This window comes from Prionailurus bengalensis, chromosome B2 (assembly GCF_016509475.1).
Source record: "Prionailurus bengalensis isolate Pbe53 chromosome B2, Fcat_Pben_1.1_paternal_pri, whole genome shotgun sequence".
NCBI classification, from domain to species: Eukaryota; Metazoa; Chordata; class Mammalia; order Carnivora; family Felidae; genus Prionailurus; species Prionailurus bengalensis.
In genome coordinates this window covers 25,399,572-25,412,645 of record NC_057349.1, presented here as the reverse complement: position 1 = coordinate 25,412,645, position 13,074 = coordinate 25,399,572, and the positions used below count along the sequence as shown (strand labels likewise).

The window sequence follows — 13,074 nt, the reverse complement described above, 5'->3', positions numbered from 1 at the left end:
AGAAGATGCCCTGGGGGGGGCACCTCCCATTACGTACCTGATTACTGTGGGGGTGATCTCTGCACAGAAGAACACGCTGAGGCTTCCCACCGCGTGGGAGGCGAACATGCCCACGATGGAAAACGTGATGGAGAATTTGTCCTTGACACTATCACTCATACCTGAAGGAGAATCAGAGGGAGACAGTGAGGGGGGCAGGAGGGAAGGGAAAAGGAGGCTGGCATGGCAGGCAGGGGGTGGGGGAGGGGTGCAGAGACAGCAGTGGGACAGGGGTGGGAGGAAGGCCTGGGACCACAGGAAGGGTCTTCCTCCTTCCCCAGTAGAAGTGCAGACTAGGGCACTCAGTTCCCTCTGGAGACCGAGGAGCACGTCAGGTGTAAGAGGTCAGACCCTCTTGGTGGAGACTTTGTTGGGGTTCCCGTGATTTCCTGTGGGCCTCGAATGCTAGAGCTCACGCGGACTCTGCCAGAGTTCCTTAGGCCACAAGCCGGGCCTGGCAGGAAGGAAGGTGGGTAAAGAGGGGAAGGCTGGTCTCCCTGGTGCTCTAGCAACACCCCTTCTATCCCAGCTTTCAGAGAAGGAAGGTCTCTGCTATTCCGGCCTCAGGGCTGACCCGTCCAGTACACAGGACAGGGTTTACTAGGCTGGATTTAAGGGAATAAAAACTCAAATAGCCCAAACAGAAGAATTTACAGCCCAGAGGGTCAGACTTAACCCATCCAGGCATTTGCAAATGGCACCAGAGTCTGACCACACACCCACGCATCATCTAGCACAGGGTATTGGCATGCTGTTGGGGTCATACACGTGGGGCACAGCTCAGTTCCCTGCAAGGCTGCATTATGAACTCAGGGAGCCCGCTGCAGAAAGCCCTGGCAGCATGGGCTCGGGTCAGGCCAGGCGTGTGTGACCAGCAAGATGCGGGACACCAGCTCTGCCATCCCCATGGCCAAGAGCAGCGAGCTTTCACGATTCACAAAGGGGGATAGCAGCTTCCCCAGGCAGCACAGTCAGCCAGGCCTCCAATGCTCCCTGGGGTTCTCTGATGTCACCCAGGCACTGTCCGAAAGATAGCCCGCGGCACTGCGTCGGCACCAGGGTGCCCTGTGCTGACCGCCCATGCCGGCGGAAGACGTAAGGCCATGCGTGCAAGCCGGGCGCAAACGGGGAAACGAGGTGCTCTTTCTAGAGGCAAGAGGGAGTAGAGAATACAAATGTATGCTTATAGTGTCCAACCTACGGCCAACTTCAGCTGCAACTCTTGAAGGGTAGGAAGAGAGGAGGAGAAAGAGAGAGGGAAGGGAAACCACAGGTCTGTGAGTCTTTATGAAAACGCATATTTGGGTGCAATAAAAAATGGTGATGTGCACAGCACAGGCATTTGGGGCTCACCTGAGTCTGGATGCTGGCTGTATTTCCCAATCACTGGGCCCATGCAGACGAGGGTGAAGAAGGTGGGTAAAGAGGGGAGAGAGAAAGCATGTTAGGTACAAAGCTGTCACTGTGCTTTTCCATGGGACCAGTTTCTAAGCCAACTCCCCTCCACGTCTGGGTTGGCCCCACTGCCAGCCCGCCAGGCCCACTTGGGGAGCAGAACCAACACCCATGGAGGGGCCAAGTGCTAGAGGGACATGGAGACCTGGGGCTAACAGAGTCCCCGGACCCTGGGATTAGCACCTGACTAAACAAAACTCGTTTTGTTTGGAGGGGAGAGGGCTAAAACCGTTCTGCCCTCCAAGTGTGGGGAGAAAATGGAACTCTTCAGAACAGAGACTCTAGCACACCTTCTAGTCCTCAAGCCAAAGGGTTAACTTCATTGTGAAAAAAATTATCCCAGAGTCATTGCTGGTCTGTGCTCAAGGAAGCAGCAAGTTCTGCGGGGGCAGACCCATCAGGCAGCATTTCTGCGAGCTCTGAGTCCTGATACTCATAGTTACTTGTGTGCAAGGAGTGCCTGGGACATTCCTGCTCAGGGACAAAAAGGGCCTCTGTGACACTCCCAGGGGCTGCTGCTGTCACCCAAAGCTCATGAGCTTGCATAAGGGGATGGGATGGTCAGGAGCCAGTTGCCACTTCTCCATTTCCTTATTGGTCACAGCTGACAATAAGATCAGTCTCCCATCAAGATACGGAGTGCATGAGGATGTGACCAAATTAGAGAAAGGGCTCCTGGGTTTGCAAGTAGCTGCTCTTTAATCTGGTTTGCACAATGAGGTTGAGAAAGTGTGGAGTTTTTCTTTCTGTTCTGGATACAGACTCTCGCACCGTGGATGACGTGAAGGCTGTCTTCCCCGAAGCCCCACTGCACCTGGACAGTCGTGAGTCTGATTCCTGGCTCTCCTTGTGAAGCTGGGGGATGACCGGTGGCATCTGTTTCCTGCAGTGTCCCAGCCTGTCCCAGGAGGACTGCGCCTGCTCAGAGCAGGCTCGGCTGCCCGGCTCTTTTGTGTCTCGCTCTGGGCAGGTCAGAGAGAGATGCCTGGTGCCTTTTCCATGCATGAGGAGCTGTACCAAGTATGCCTCCCACAGCTGGAGGCGCTACATGGATTCCCTCTTTTTCATTTGAATTATTTTTAACATTTACTGAGGAATTCTTTGGCCCAAACGCAAGCTGGTAAACTTGGGAACATCTGCTGACAAGCAGTGTCCCGATGCAGGGGTGTCCAAATGTCCCCCTTGTTTCCCATGAAAGAGTGCTTTGTTCTTCTGGTCATGTGATGTGTCACAAAGAAACAGTCTGGCCGTCAGTGAAGTCATGTCCACCAGGACTGGGAAGGCCTCACGTGCAGGGAATCGTGGTGAACCCAGGAAGGAAGGCTCCAAGTGGCAGCCCGGGGGCTGGGCTGGGGCAGGAGGGGGAAAGGCACAGTGCACTCAGGGACAGTCACCATGGATATTCCAGTTAAAATCTGTCCTTCCCAAGGTACTTCCCTCAAGCTGTTGGCTTTGGAATAATAGCTCGGGTCACAGAAAACTTCCTAAAGTCTCCCCCAGCTCTGCTGAACACCCTTTGGTCACAGGCCAGCTCCCCTCCCCCAGGCTCTGCCCCCGTGGCCCATCCGCACACCCAACCCCCACTCACAGTTGAGCAGCCCAAGCTGCAGGAGCGAGGCCAGGGCGGTGAGGATCATGAAGAGCAGCAGCCCTCCCCTGCGCCCCAGGAACCTGACCACCACGCACATAGCCAGGCAGGACGCCAGGGCGATGCTGGCCACGGTGTAGTAGTCGGCATAGAAGTTCTCGAGGAGCGGCACCTTCACCTCGTGGCCCATCATGCTCCTTGCAAAGCAGTGGTGGATCCCGTACCCCGTCAGCCTGTGGGAGACGCACACGCCGAGGGGGGCGGTGTGCAGGCGTACAAGGACAGGAGGGCTCAGTGACCAGGAAACAGACATGCAGCTCAACACATCGCAGAGAACATGCTGTTACCACGACCGCATGTCTGATGGGGTGCAATGCAAAGAGACTTCAGAGAAAGGACAGCAGCAGCCCTCTCATGGGGGTGCCTGATCACTCTCCTCACCATCACTTTAGCAGAGAGTGTGAGCATGAAAGCGGTGAGACATTCTGTTCAAACACCATCAAATGGATCCAACATGTAAGACAAAGCGCTCCCATTCGTCAACTCACTTAATCCCATGTCAGCACCGTAAGAGCTGCTGTCAGACCCATTTTACAGATGGGAAAAAAGGCTTAAAGAGGGTAAGCAGCTTGCAGAAGGTTACTAGACATACTGCCTATCTGGATCTCTGACTTTTCCTTCAGTGCTCAGGGTTCTGGAAACTTGGGGATCCACCCAGAGAACTACCTGCTTAACCCATTCCTGCTGCTATTGACAAACACACCCTGGGGAAGCCAGCAGGAAGCCAGGCCAAATGAAGACACCTGGTTTTAGAGACTTTGTTTCAGTTCTTAATTTATCATCATTTCCCTCCCTTTGCCCTGGGTCAAGCCTCTCTATCGCCTCCAGAGGCTCGTATAAACCTGCTGGGAAATGTGTGTCCCACCCGCTGGAGACAGATGTCCACTTGGGGAGACGGGGGGTACGAATGCACGCATGCACCTGGGAGGCTGCAAGTGCATGTTCAGGGCATGGGCAGTGCTGCGGGAGCACATCTGTTACATCAGCGCTCGGCACCCACCCCAGAGTGACAAATGTCCTTCTCTCCCAACCCCCACTTCCGTGCTTTGGGGAAATCAAAGTGCTTTCATCAAACTGTGAGGATGCATCAAGGTCAACTGCGGCAGAGCCTTGCCCCCACAGGGGAAGCTGCTGTTTGCCAAATGAACTCATTTCCACTTGGAACATACTCAGCAAAGGACCTGCTGGGGCAGTCGCTTTATAATCTTGCAACTGGGGAGATTCGGTTAATCTCTGGGGATCCCAGATGACTTTCTCTGTCTCTTGGCCTACAGAGGTCTCAGAGAAATCGTCTTTTTGTTCTGGGAAGAAGGAAGTCTTTGGATCATAACAGGTAATTTTAAGATAACAAGGTCAGAGAGATTGATCCCCCTTTCCCCAAACAAGAAGCATTAAAATAGAAACTTGGCATCTCCCTTATGTCACAATTTGTGTTTTTTTTCCAAACTAAAGTTGGAAAAGGCACTCCATTTGTAATGGTCCCATTAGCCTAGCCGGCATCTGCCTGAGACTGGACAGCAGCACGGTGGCCAGGTCTGGAGCCGACTCTGGGCAGGGAGGCTGAAGCCTGAGGGCTCGGGCCCTGACCAACGGAGTGGCTAGGGCCTCCATGTCCTTGTCTGTAGGACAAGGGTGACAGGAGGAGCCCCAACATCGAGAACTGATGAAGTGGAGTGGCTTTGATAGAAATAGCCATGGGGAATGGTAGGAACAGAGCCGTGACTCTGGGTCTCTCTCTTTCCAGGACAGGAGTCCTGATGCCTTTCAAAATTGACTGCAAACCCTGCCCCCTGCCCTCCAATAGTCTCTAACATCAAATGAGAGTTAACATCCTCCCTCACCTGAGGTGACCTCTGACCCCGAGTGAGGGCCACTCTGTGTGGTCAGGGAAGGGCAGCGTTATTGAGCTGTGAGTCAAGATGGGAAAGACCTTCTTGGTCTACACAGGGACCCTGGGGCTTATCAGACTTATCCAGGGCCCCGTGGTCAAGCACAAAGCCCTGGGCTGACCCGAGGCCCTCGAGTTGTGGCTGTAATTCAAGATGCAGCTGTGGGAGAAGGAGGGCCCTGCCGGCCTCCCCTCCAGACACTCTCTTCTCCAGCCTCTCCCTGACCTCCACCCTGCTTGTGTCCCTCTTGTGACTCACGAGTTCACACACAGGACCACGATGTTCTTCCACAGGTTCCGGGTTCCCACCACTTTCACGATGCAGACCTTCTTGGGCCTCCGGGAGAGCTCCTTCTCCAGCTCTGCAGACAAAGAGAACCCGTGACCCGTCGGCAAGACCCTGGATAGGCAGCCTCCTAGGCGTTCCTCAATTGGGGCATCATGAAAAGGGGCATTTTTTTTTTTTTTTCCTTTAAGCCAGAGGATAGGGTCTGGCTCTCAGGATAGAAAACGCATTCACAGAAACACTGACTTTGCCGTTCAAATTTCCCCACGGGGCCTGAAGGGAGCCGAGGCACACCCTAAGTGTACCTTTTCACAGCAAAGCCTTTCTTGCGAGGGAGGCAGGGTACATACAAATAAACAATGAGTGTAGACTCACTCCACTTTGCCTGAGTACCAAACTTAATGACAGGGGTGCCTGGGTGACTCAGTCGGTTAAGTGTCTGACTCCTGATTTAGGCTTAGGTCATGATCTCATGGTTACTGGGATCGAGCTCCACATCGGGCTCTGCACTGAGAGCACAGAGCCTGCTTGGGATTCTCTCTCTCCTTCTCTCTCTCTGCCCCTCCTCTGCTCATGCTCTCATGCTCTCTCTCTCTCAAAATAAACATTTTAAAACATGTAAAAAAAAAAAACCCAAACAAACCCAAATGACATTTTGGGTTACAGAGGCACTAATCAGGTTCAGGTCGTATTAAAACAAGCAGTTCTTTTCTGTGTGGAGTCTGATCTGTCCACCTCACCCACTGTTCAGAGACCAGGAGAAGCACGTGCTCATATGCTCCCTAACTTCACAGGTGGGAAGTACAGTGGCTATGGCTGTAGCTGCTCCTTCTGATGCGGCCCCTAAGGGTGTGCATCTCTTTGGAAAGAGAAATAAACACACGCATGAGCACGTATGCACAGAAGTGCATATATGTGTGTATGCACATATGTGTATATGTACGTTTTAGTTAACAAAGGTCTTTGGGGGCTGAGCAAGACAGTGTTCTGCCTCAGAGTGATATGACCAACTACAAAGTTATTAGACAGAACTCCTCATGAGGCTCAAATTAGCTCTGAAAGCCATTCTGAACAGAGTCCACTAGTGCTCCAATGCCACATTGACATTTGCTGAAGCCCAGGTGTCAACCTGGCAGTTTAACAGGGAGGGTCAAAACACAGAAATGCCCCAGCCTTCAGGATCTGCCCTTGTGTCTGTGAGCAGAAATGCCATACATTCAGCCCCCAAGGCCCCTCCGTGCTCTCCTAGCCCAGCAGGTCCTCAGGGAGTAATTCTCTCTACTCAGGAGCTCACCAAGAAAAAGGAGACCTAACCCATTGGTTGGGTGGCCCGTGCTCAAGACTGTCAAGGGCATGAGAAACGAGGCCCAGACCAGAGGAGGCTGGGGAGATGACAACAAAGTGTGATCCTGGATGGGATCCCGGAACAGGAAGTCATTAATGGAGACACTGGCGACATCCAGATGAAGGCTGGGGTTTGCTTAACACTACTCTACCAATGGCAGTTTCTCAACTGTGACAAAGGTCCTATGGTACTATGTTAACAATGGGGAGACTATATTCAGAAATTCTGTACTAATTTTGTAACCTTTCTGTAAACCTAAAATTATTGCAAAATACATTTACTGAAAGAAACAAAAACACAAACAAAGCCAAGTAGTATGGGTGGGAAGGCCCCATCTAATGAGGGCAGGGCTTCTGTGCTTGGAGGAAACAGAATTACCTCGGGACAGACCCTGCAGCAGCCATGTGCATGGGGACTGCTACTGATGTGCTCTCTGGCACTTCCTAGGGCCTCTTCCACCTCCTTGGTTCCAGTTTGAAGGGAAATATGTTGCTTAACCATAAGGCTTTAGGAGTTACTTAAACAAAAAAATTTTTGGATCAATGTCACCAGCTGGGGCATTGAAGGGAGAAGGAAAAACCTTTTCGATGTCGAAGGGATGCCATGCCACTTGAGTTCCCAGACCTTTCTTCCTTCCCACTTTTAGGTGCAAAGCCTGAGGTGTGTGCAAAAGCCAGAACAGCTGGCACTTTGGGTGTCTATCCATGGATCCCCCTCGACTCCCAAGCTCTTCGGAACCTTTATTTTCCCCTCTGCAAAAACAGACTAATCTGATTTACAAACATCCTTTCCCCATGGCTAAAACACTAAAAAACTTTTAAAGAGCATGGCAATGTTATGGTTAACAGATAATGCGGGATCCAATGATCTTAGTATCTTCACGGTTATAAAACTCATCAGGAATCAACTATAATAGCCACACTTGCTCACCATGGAAGTCATCCAAGAAGAAAATTTAAATGTCTATTAGCATGTTTACAGAAGTTAAAATCTCTTTTTGTAATGTGGTCCAAACCTAACTGCTAATACATTATTGTATATGAAATAGATGTTTAAAGAAACTGCAGCAATTTCAATTGTGACTTAATTTTTCTTTTTTATAGGATTAAACTGTAGAGCCCAAGGTCTAAAGAACTGACTGTAGTCTACAGGGGTAACTGCATTATTCTAAATGGAATTAGATTAACCTGTCTGGAGCTATTGACATGTTGTCTCTGTTACATACCCTACCAGCCTATGAATAACAACATAAAGCTTCCTCAGCACTAGGTCTGTTTCTCTGGGACAAAAATCCCCCATCTCTGAGTTGTGAGAAACATCAGATGACTTTTGAGACACCCTAAGGTAACTGAATACAGGAGGCCTTTCTGTCTCTGTAGTCATCAGACAGAAATCAGGGATGTCCTAAAGTCCCTGAACGTGGCTATATGAGAGTAAGAAGGGGAAGTGCAAGTTGATCAGACTCTGAGCACCAAGGAAATGACTGATAAAAGCATTTCCTCTCCCTGTCTCTCCTCCCAAGCTCTCTGACCCTCTGGATTCACAGCCATTAGAAAAATTTCAAAATGGGGTGCCTGGGTGGCTCAGTCGGTTAAGTATCTGACTTCAGCTCAGGTCATGATCTCATGGATCGTGGGTTCAAGCCCCACATCAGGCTCTATGCTGACAACTCAGAGGCTGGAGCCTGCTTCAGATTCTGTGTCTCCCTCTCTCTCTGCCCCTCCCCCACTCACCCTCTGTCTCTCTCTCTCTCTCTCTCTCAAAAATAAACATTAAAAAAAAGAAAGAATAATTTCAAAACAAAACCAAGTGGGGCTTATTTAGTTTTGACAAGCCAGCAGCTCCCACTCCACCCTGTATTTCCCTGCCCCTTCTCCTCTGCATGTTTGGTCACAACCTAACCTGGGATACAGCAAGGAGTCTGAGAGACCTGGCAGAATCCCACTTTTGATTCTCTTTGCTGAGCTTCCTTGGGAAAGCTGCTCTGTGCCTCAGTTTCTCAGCTATTAAGCGGGACAATGCTCCTACAAGGCCCAAATGAAGGAAGCAGATGAAGCCCCACGTGGCCCTTGGTGGGCAGGCAGCCTTCCTAGCCCAGTGCTCTGGCTGACCAAAACTGTCCTGGCTCCCCCCCAAACAGCTGTAGAAGGGAGAGGTGTCCTTGCAGACACGCAGAAGGAGACATGACCTCTACGTATGTAAGAGATCCAGGCGAGGGGCCAAACCGTGCTTCTTGAGGATAGCACAGGGAGAAGACGGTGGTAGTGCACCGAAGCCCAGGCTCAGAGATGCAGGGACAGCACACACAGACGATAATCTGTGTTTGTTTGGATGGGGGTGTGAGATTAACTGGCTGTGCTTTGATGCTTGTGTGCACTGTTAATGCATTACGGGTGAAACTGGGAAAGCAACAGTTATAGAAAGGAGAAGACAAGAGAAGTAGGGGAAAGAAGAGGGGAGGAGGAACGGGAGGAGGAGGAGCAGAATCAGGAGGAGCAGAAGCAGGAGAAGCAGATGTAGCAGGAGAAGAAACAGTAATAACAGGAGGGGGAGGAGCAGGAGTTGGAGCAGCAGGAGGAGGAGCAGGAGGAGCAGTGGGAGGAGGAAGAGCAGGAAGAGGAGAAGCAGATGTAGAAGGAGAAGAAACAGCAATAGCAGGAGGGGGAGGAGCAGCAGGAGGAGGGGGAGGAGCAGCAGGAGGAGCAGGAGTTGGAGCAGAAAGAGGAGGAGGAGCAGGGGGAGGAGGAACAGCAGGAGGAGCAGCAGCAGGAGGAGGAGCAGCAGCAGGAGGAGGAGGAACAGCAGGAGGAGGAACAGCAGGAGAAGGAGGAGCAGGAGAAGCAGGGGGAGGAGGAGGAAGAGAAGGAAGAGCAGGGGGAGGAGGAAGAGCAGGGGGAGGAGGAACGGCAGGAGAAGGAGGAGCAGCAGCAGGAGGGGGAGGAGCAGGAGGAGCAGGAACAGCAGGAGGAGGAGCAGGGGGAGGAGGAGCAGGAGGAGGAGCAGGAACAGCAGGAGGAGGAGCAGGGGGAGGAGGAATGGCAGGAGAAGGAGGAGCAGCAGCAGGAGGAGGAGGAGTAGGAGGAGGAGGAGGAGGAAGAGGAAGAGCAGCACAGCAGTCCCCCACCCCCATCACAGCCATTGTCAATCACATGCACTAAAAGCTCCAAGGCAGTGGCTCTGAGGCCCAGGCCCAAGGTCAGAAGGAGTCATTTCCTTGGTACTCTCAGAAGGCGCCCATTGTCTCCCCCACACAGCCCCTCAGTCCTCAGGTGTGGATTTAGAAATGATGGCACTTGGCCATTTGGATAAGTGCTTCAGAAGCAAGCAGATGAGAGCGACTATACGGACCTTAGCGAAGTCACCTCACACAGCTCTCTCTTCAAAATCTACCCAAAGTTTTGACAAGTGACCCAGCAGTGCTGACCTCTGCGACTCCCTCTCTGTGCACGTGACTGCAGCCGGCCTGAAGCCCGAAGGAGAAATTTTCTGTAACCACTCAGGTTAGGATCGGAGCGCTGGGGTCAGCCTGCCTGGGCCAACCTTGGTGTCATCACTCTCTAGTGGTGTGGCTTTGGGCAAGTTACCTAACCTGGGGACTCTGAGGAGTAATTCACAGACCCTCTTCTCACCTCAGTTTCCGAACAGATGGACAAGACAGAGGGGGCAGTGAGGGCAGACTCCAAGCCTGATTACTGAGAAGGGCAGGGGGCAGCCCCACATGGGCCTCATGCTGGGACTCACCCTCCCATCGGGCAATGCTGGGCCAGGTGGGCTTCTCCGGGGGGGTGCTTCCCAGAGAGGGCCTGATGCATGAGGACAGAGGACACCCACTCCCCGCACGGGGCTTGCTCCTTCCACATGGAGCCACATCGGCAGCAAGAAGCAGTGCTCCCCAACACTTAGCTTCTCTGGGCCCCACATCCCCATATGTCAAGCAGGGATGATGTGACGACTGACCTCATTAAGACTCTGGTGAGAATCAAATGCCGGTGGAGAGTGTCACCCATGCCTGCAGAGTCACTGCCCAATGACTGCCTGTGTTACCGTTACTATTGCCAGGGGCTGAGCACAGGTCTGACTCCAAGATGTCTTCTCACGGTGGGCTGCAGTCTACAGCTGGGGCCAGCAGCACTCGGACTCTTGAGAGGACGCTGAAAGTCTTGGGAATTAGGACGTGAGGACAGATGCCAGTTCCTGGTCGCTTTCTGTGACACTAATGTTTGCAGGAATGACACTGACCATGACACTCAGGAGGCACATCCGCTTATCTACCTAAATTCAGCTATCAACTCTGCTGGGGAAAGCTGACATGTTCAAAGATAAACCAAGATGGCTTTAAAAGAGGAAAGGGCATGGATAATTCTGGAACGTCAGGTTTTCTTCTAGCATGAATGCAAAAGGATGTGCTGGCAGGGGCATGAGCATTGCCCCCACCCCAACCCCCATATGCATCCAGGCCTGAGACTCTCATCTACCCAGAGGTGAGGTGTCCGGCAACCATGGCCGATTCCCATGTGAAACTGCCCTGCCCCCTCCTGGGCTGCAGGAGGCCTCGATTCAATTGTTCAGTAGACATTCAGGGCAAGCCTGCTTCGTGTCAGGTCTGCTGCTGGTGCCAGGATGCAAGGGAGCCCAGCCTTGCACACCCAGGCTGCCATGCCGGCTCTCGTCCATGGCAGGGTGATCAGCCCCAACAAGGAGCCACAGAAACTGGTCAGCTACAGCTGCACGTGAATGATGGGGGAAAACACCTAACTGGAGGGCTGACCTCGTCCCTGAGGAGCTGACCACAGTATAGATGGGGTAGCAGGAGGACCCAGTGTGGGGACGGCCCTGCAGAGGGGAGGCATTCGGTGTATTCTGAGAGCCTAATGCAGGCTGCAGCGCCTTGGAGAGGCAGGCAGAGGTGACACAGGGTCTCTGAGCAACTTCAGTGAAGGTCTTAGGGATCTAGCTGGAAGGCCCCTGGAGACTGCTGAGGGATTTCTGAGCAGGTGATGTGAGGGGAGGGGCAGTGAGGTCAGAGACAAGAAGACTCATTAATGTGAGTCCCAGTAAAGGACAGGTATTGGCAGGTGGACGAGATGAGGTGATGGGAAAAAGATTCCAAGCAGAAAAACAAGCCAGCCTAAGAAAGTTGGAAGTGGCCGATTCAGATGAAGCAGACTTCACCTACCTTCCCCCAGCACTGGCTTCAACACATTTGACAGCTGGGAGTGAGCAGAACTCCAGAGGCAGAGGGGAAACATGTATCCCCTGGGAGTGAAGGCAGTGATAACCCTCCCAAGAGGGGGAAAGTCACATGCATCAAGCTACCTCTCCCCCCGCCTCCTGCTGGAACAGCAGCAGAACTCATAAGCAAAGACAGGCAAAAAAGATGGAATACCACTTGCCAAAAATAGGAGGAAAATGAATCAGTGTAATTAGTATTGAGAAAACAAGCTCTTCCCAGACAATATTTTAACCGGAAAGAAGTGGATTGTGGTGATTTAATTAGGGAAATGCCAGAAACAAATTATACTGTAAGACTTAAGAGCATGAACCTGCTAATGAATGTGGCCCAGAGAAGTTTGGGAAGATGGCTGGACATTCCAAAATGAGCAAACATGGCCCCAAAGGGGAAATGAATCCAATTCTCATTCTTCTCCACAGTTACGGTAGTATCTCTGTCTCTCAGCTCCCCCTGATCTCTCAGAAGTAGCACAGTGAAGCTGCCTCTCTTGGACTTCCCGGGTTCAAGTCCCAGCTCAATTACTTAGTAGTCTGACTTTCAGCAAGATGCTTAACCTCTCTGTGCCTCAGTTTCCTCATCTGCAATTCTGGATAATTTTAGTACCTCTCTCAGAGGACTATTGTGAAGAAATAGAAGTTAATATATGTGGAGCACTTAGATTCTATATTAAATAGAAGCTGGTATTTGCAAATCATTTGGAAAAGTGACTGACATATAAGCACTATGTAAATTTATTCTGTTTATTATCATTGCCACTGGATAAAAAGGGACCACAGATGTCCCTCTGCAAAGCACGAGCACTCAGTACTCTTCATGTAAAGCAGACCTGGTTCATGTCCTTCCTCAATCCAGTAATGCAAGGGTTCCAGGCTTCCTGAACTCTTCTGCCTGTGCTGAAGTGCCTGGCAGATCAAGCCTGCCCTATAGGTGGAGGCTGCCTAGCCTTGCTGTCCCCATCTGCCAGGTCATAGGTACAGGCCAAGGCAAGGGTGCCACCTGGTTAAGCAGCAGCATCTGGGGGACTTTTATTGACCATGAACCCCAGACCTGAATCAGGAGTCTAATTAAAAGCCTAAGAACCATGGAATAGATGATTCCAGAAGCCCTTCCTAGCCAGTGTGATTCAGACCTCCTATGTTCCTTTCCTGTTGTGAATGAAGACGTCCATTCTCCTGCACTT

The 13,074-nt window shown here is 51.7% G+C and overlaps 1 protein-coding gene across 3 annotated transcripts in view; it reads right to left on the bottom strand.

The window, feature by feature from the left end:
* Nucleotides 1-13,074, bottom strand: part of SLC22A23 (solute carrier family 22 member 23) — a 181,233-nt gene that overhangs the window by 16,067 nt on the left and 152,092 nt on the right. The window contains exons 6-10 of one of the 3 annotated variants that reach the window (XM_043590924.1): nt 5,290-5,392; nt 3,083-3,315; nt 1,393-1,425; nt 1,237-1,260; nt 38-161 (exon numbers count right to left, since the gene is read on the bottom strand). In XM_043590924.1, coding sequence (XP_043446859.1) covers nt 38-161; nt 1,237-1,260; nt 1,393-1,425; nt 3,083-3,315; nt 5,290-5,392 — 517 coding nt within the window. Of the gene's footprint in view, nt 1-37; nt 162-1,236; nt 1,261-1,392; nt 1,426-3,082; nt 3,316-5,289; nt 5,393-13,074 lie in introns of those variants that run through there. The other 2 variants (XM_043590926.1, XM_043590925.1) reach the window with 2 other exon arrangements.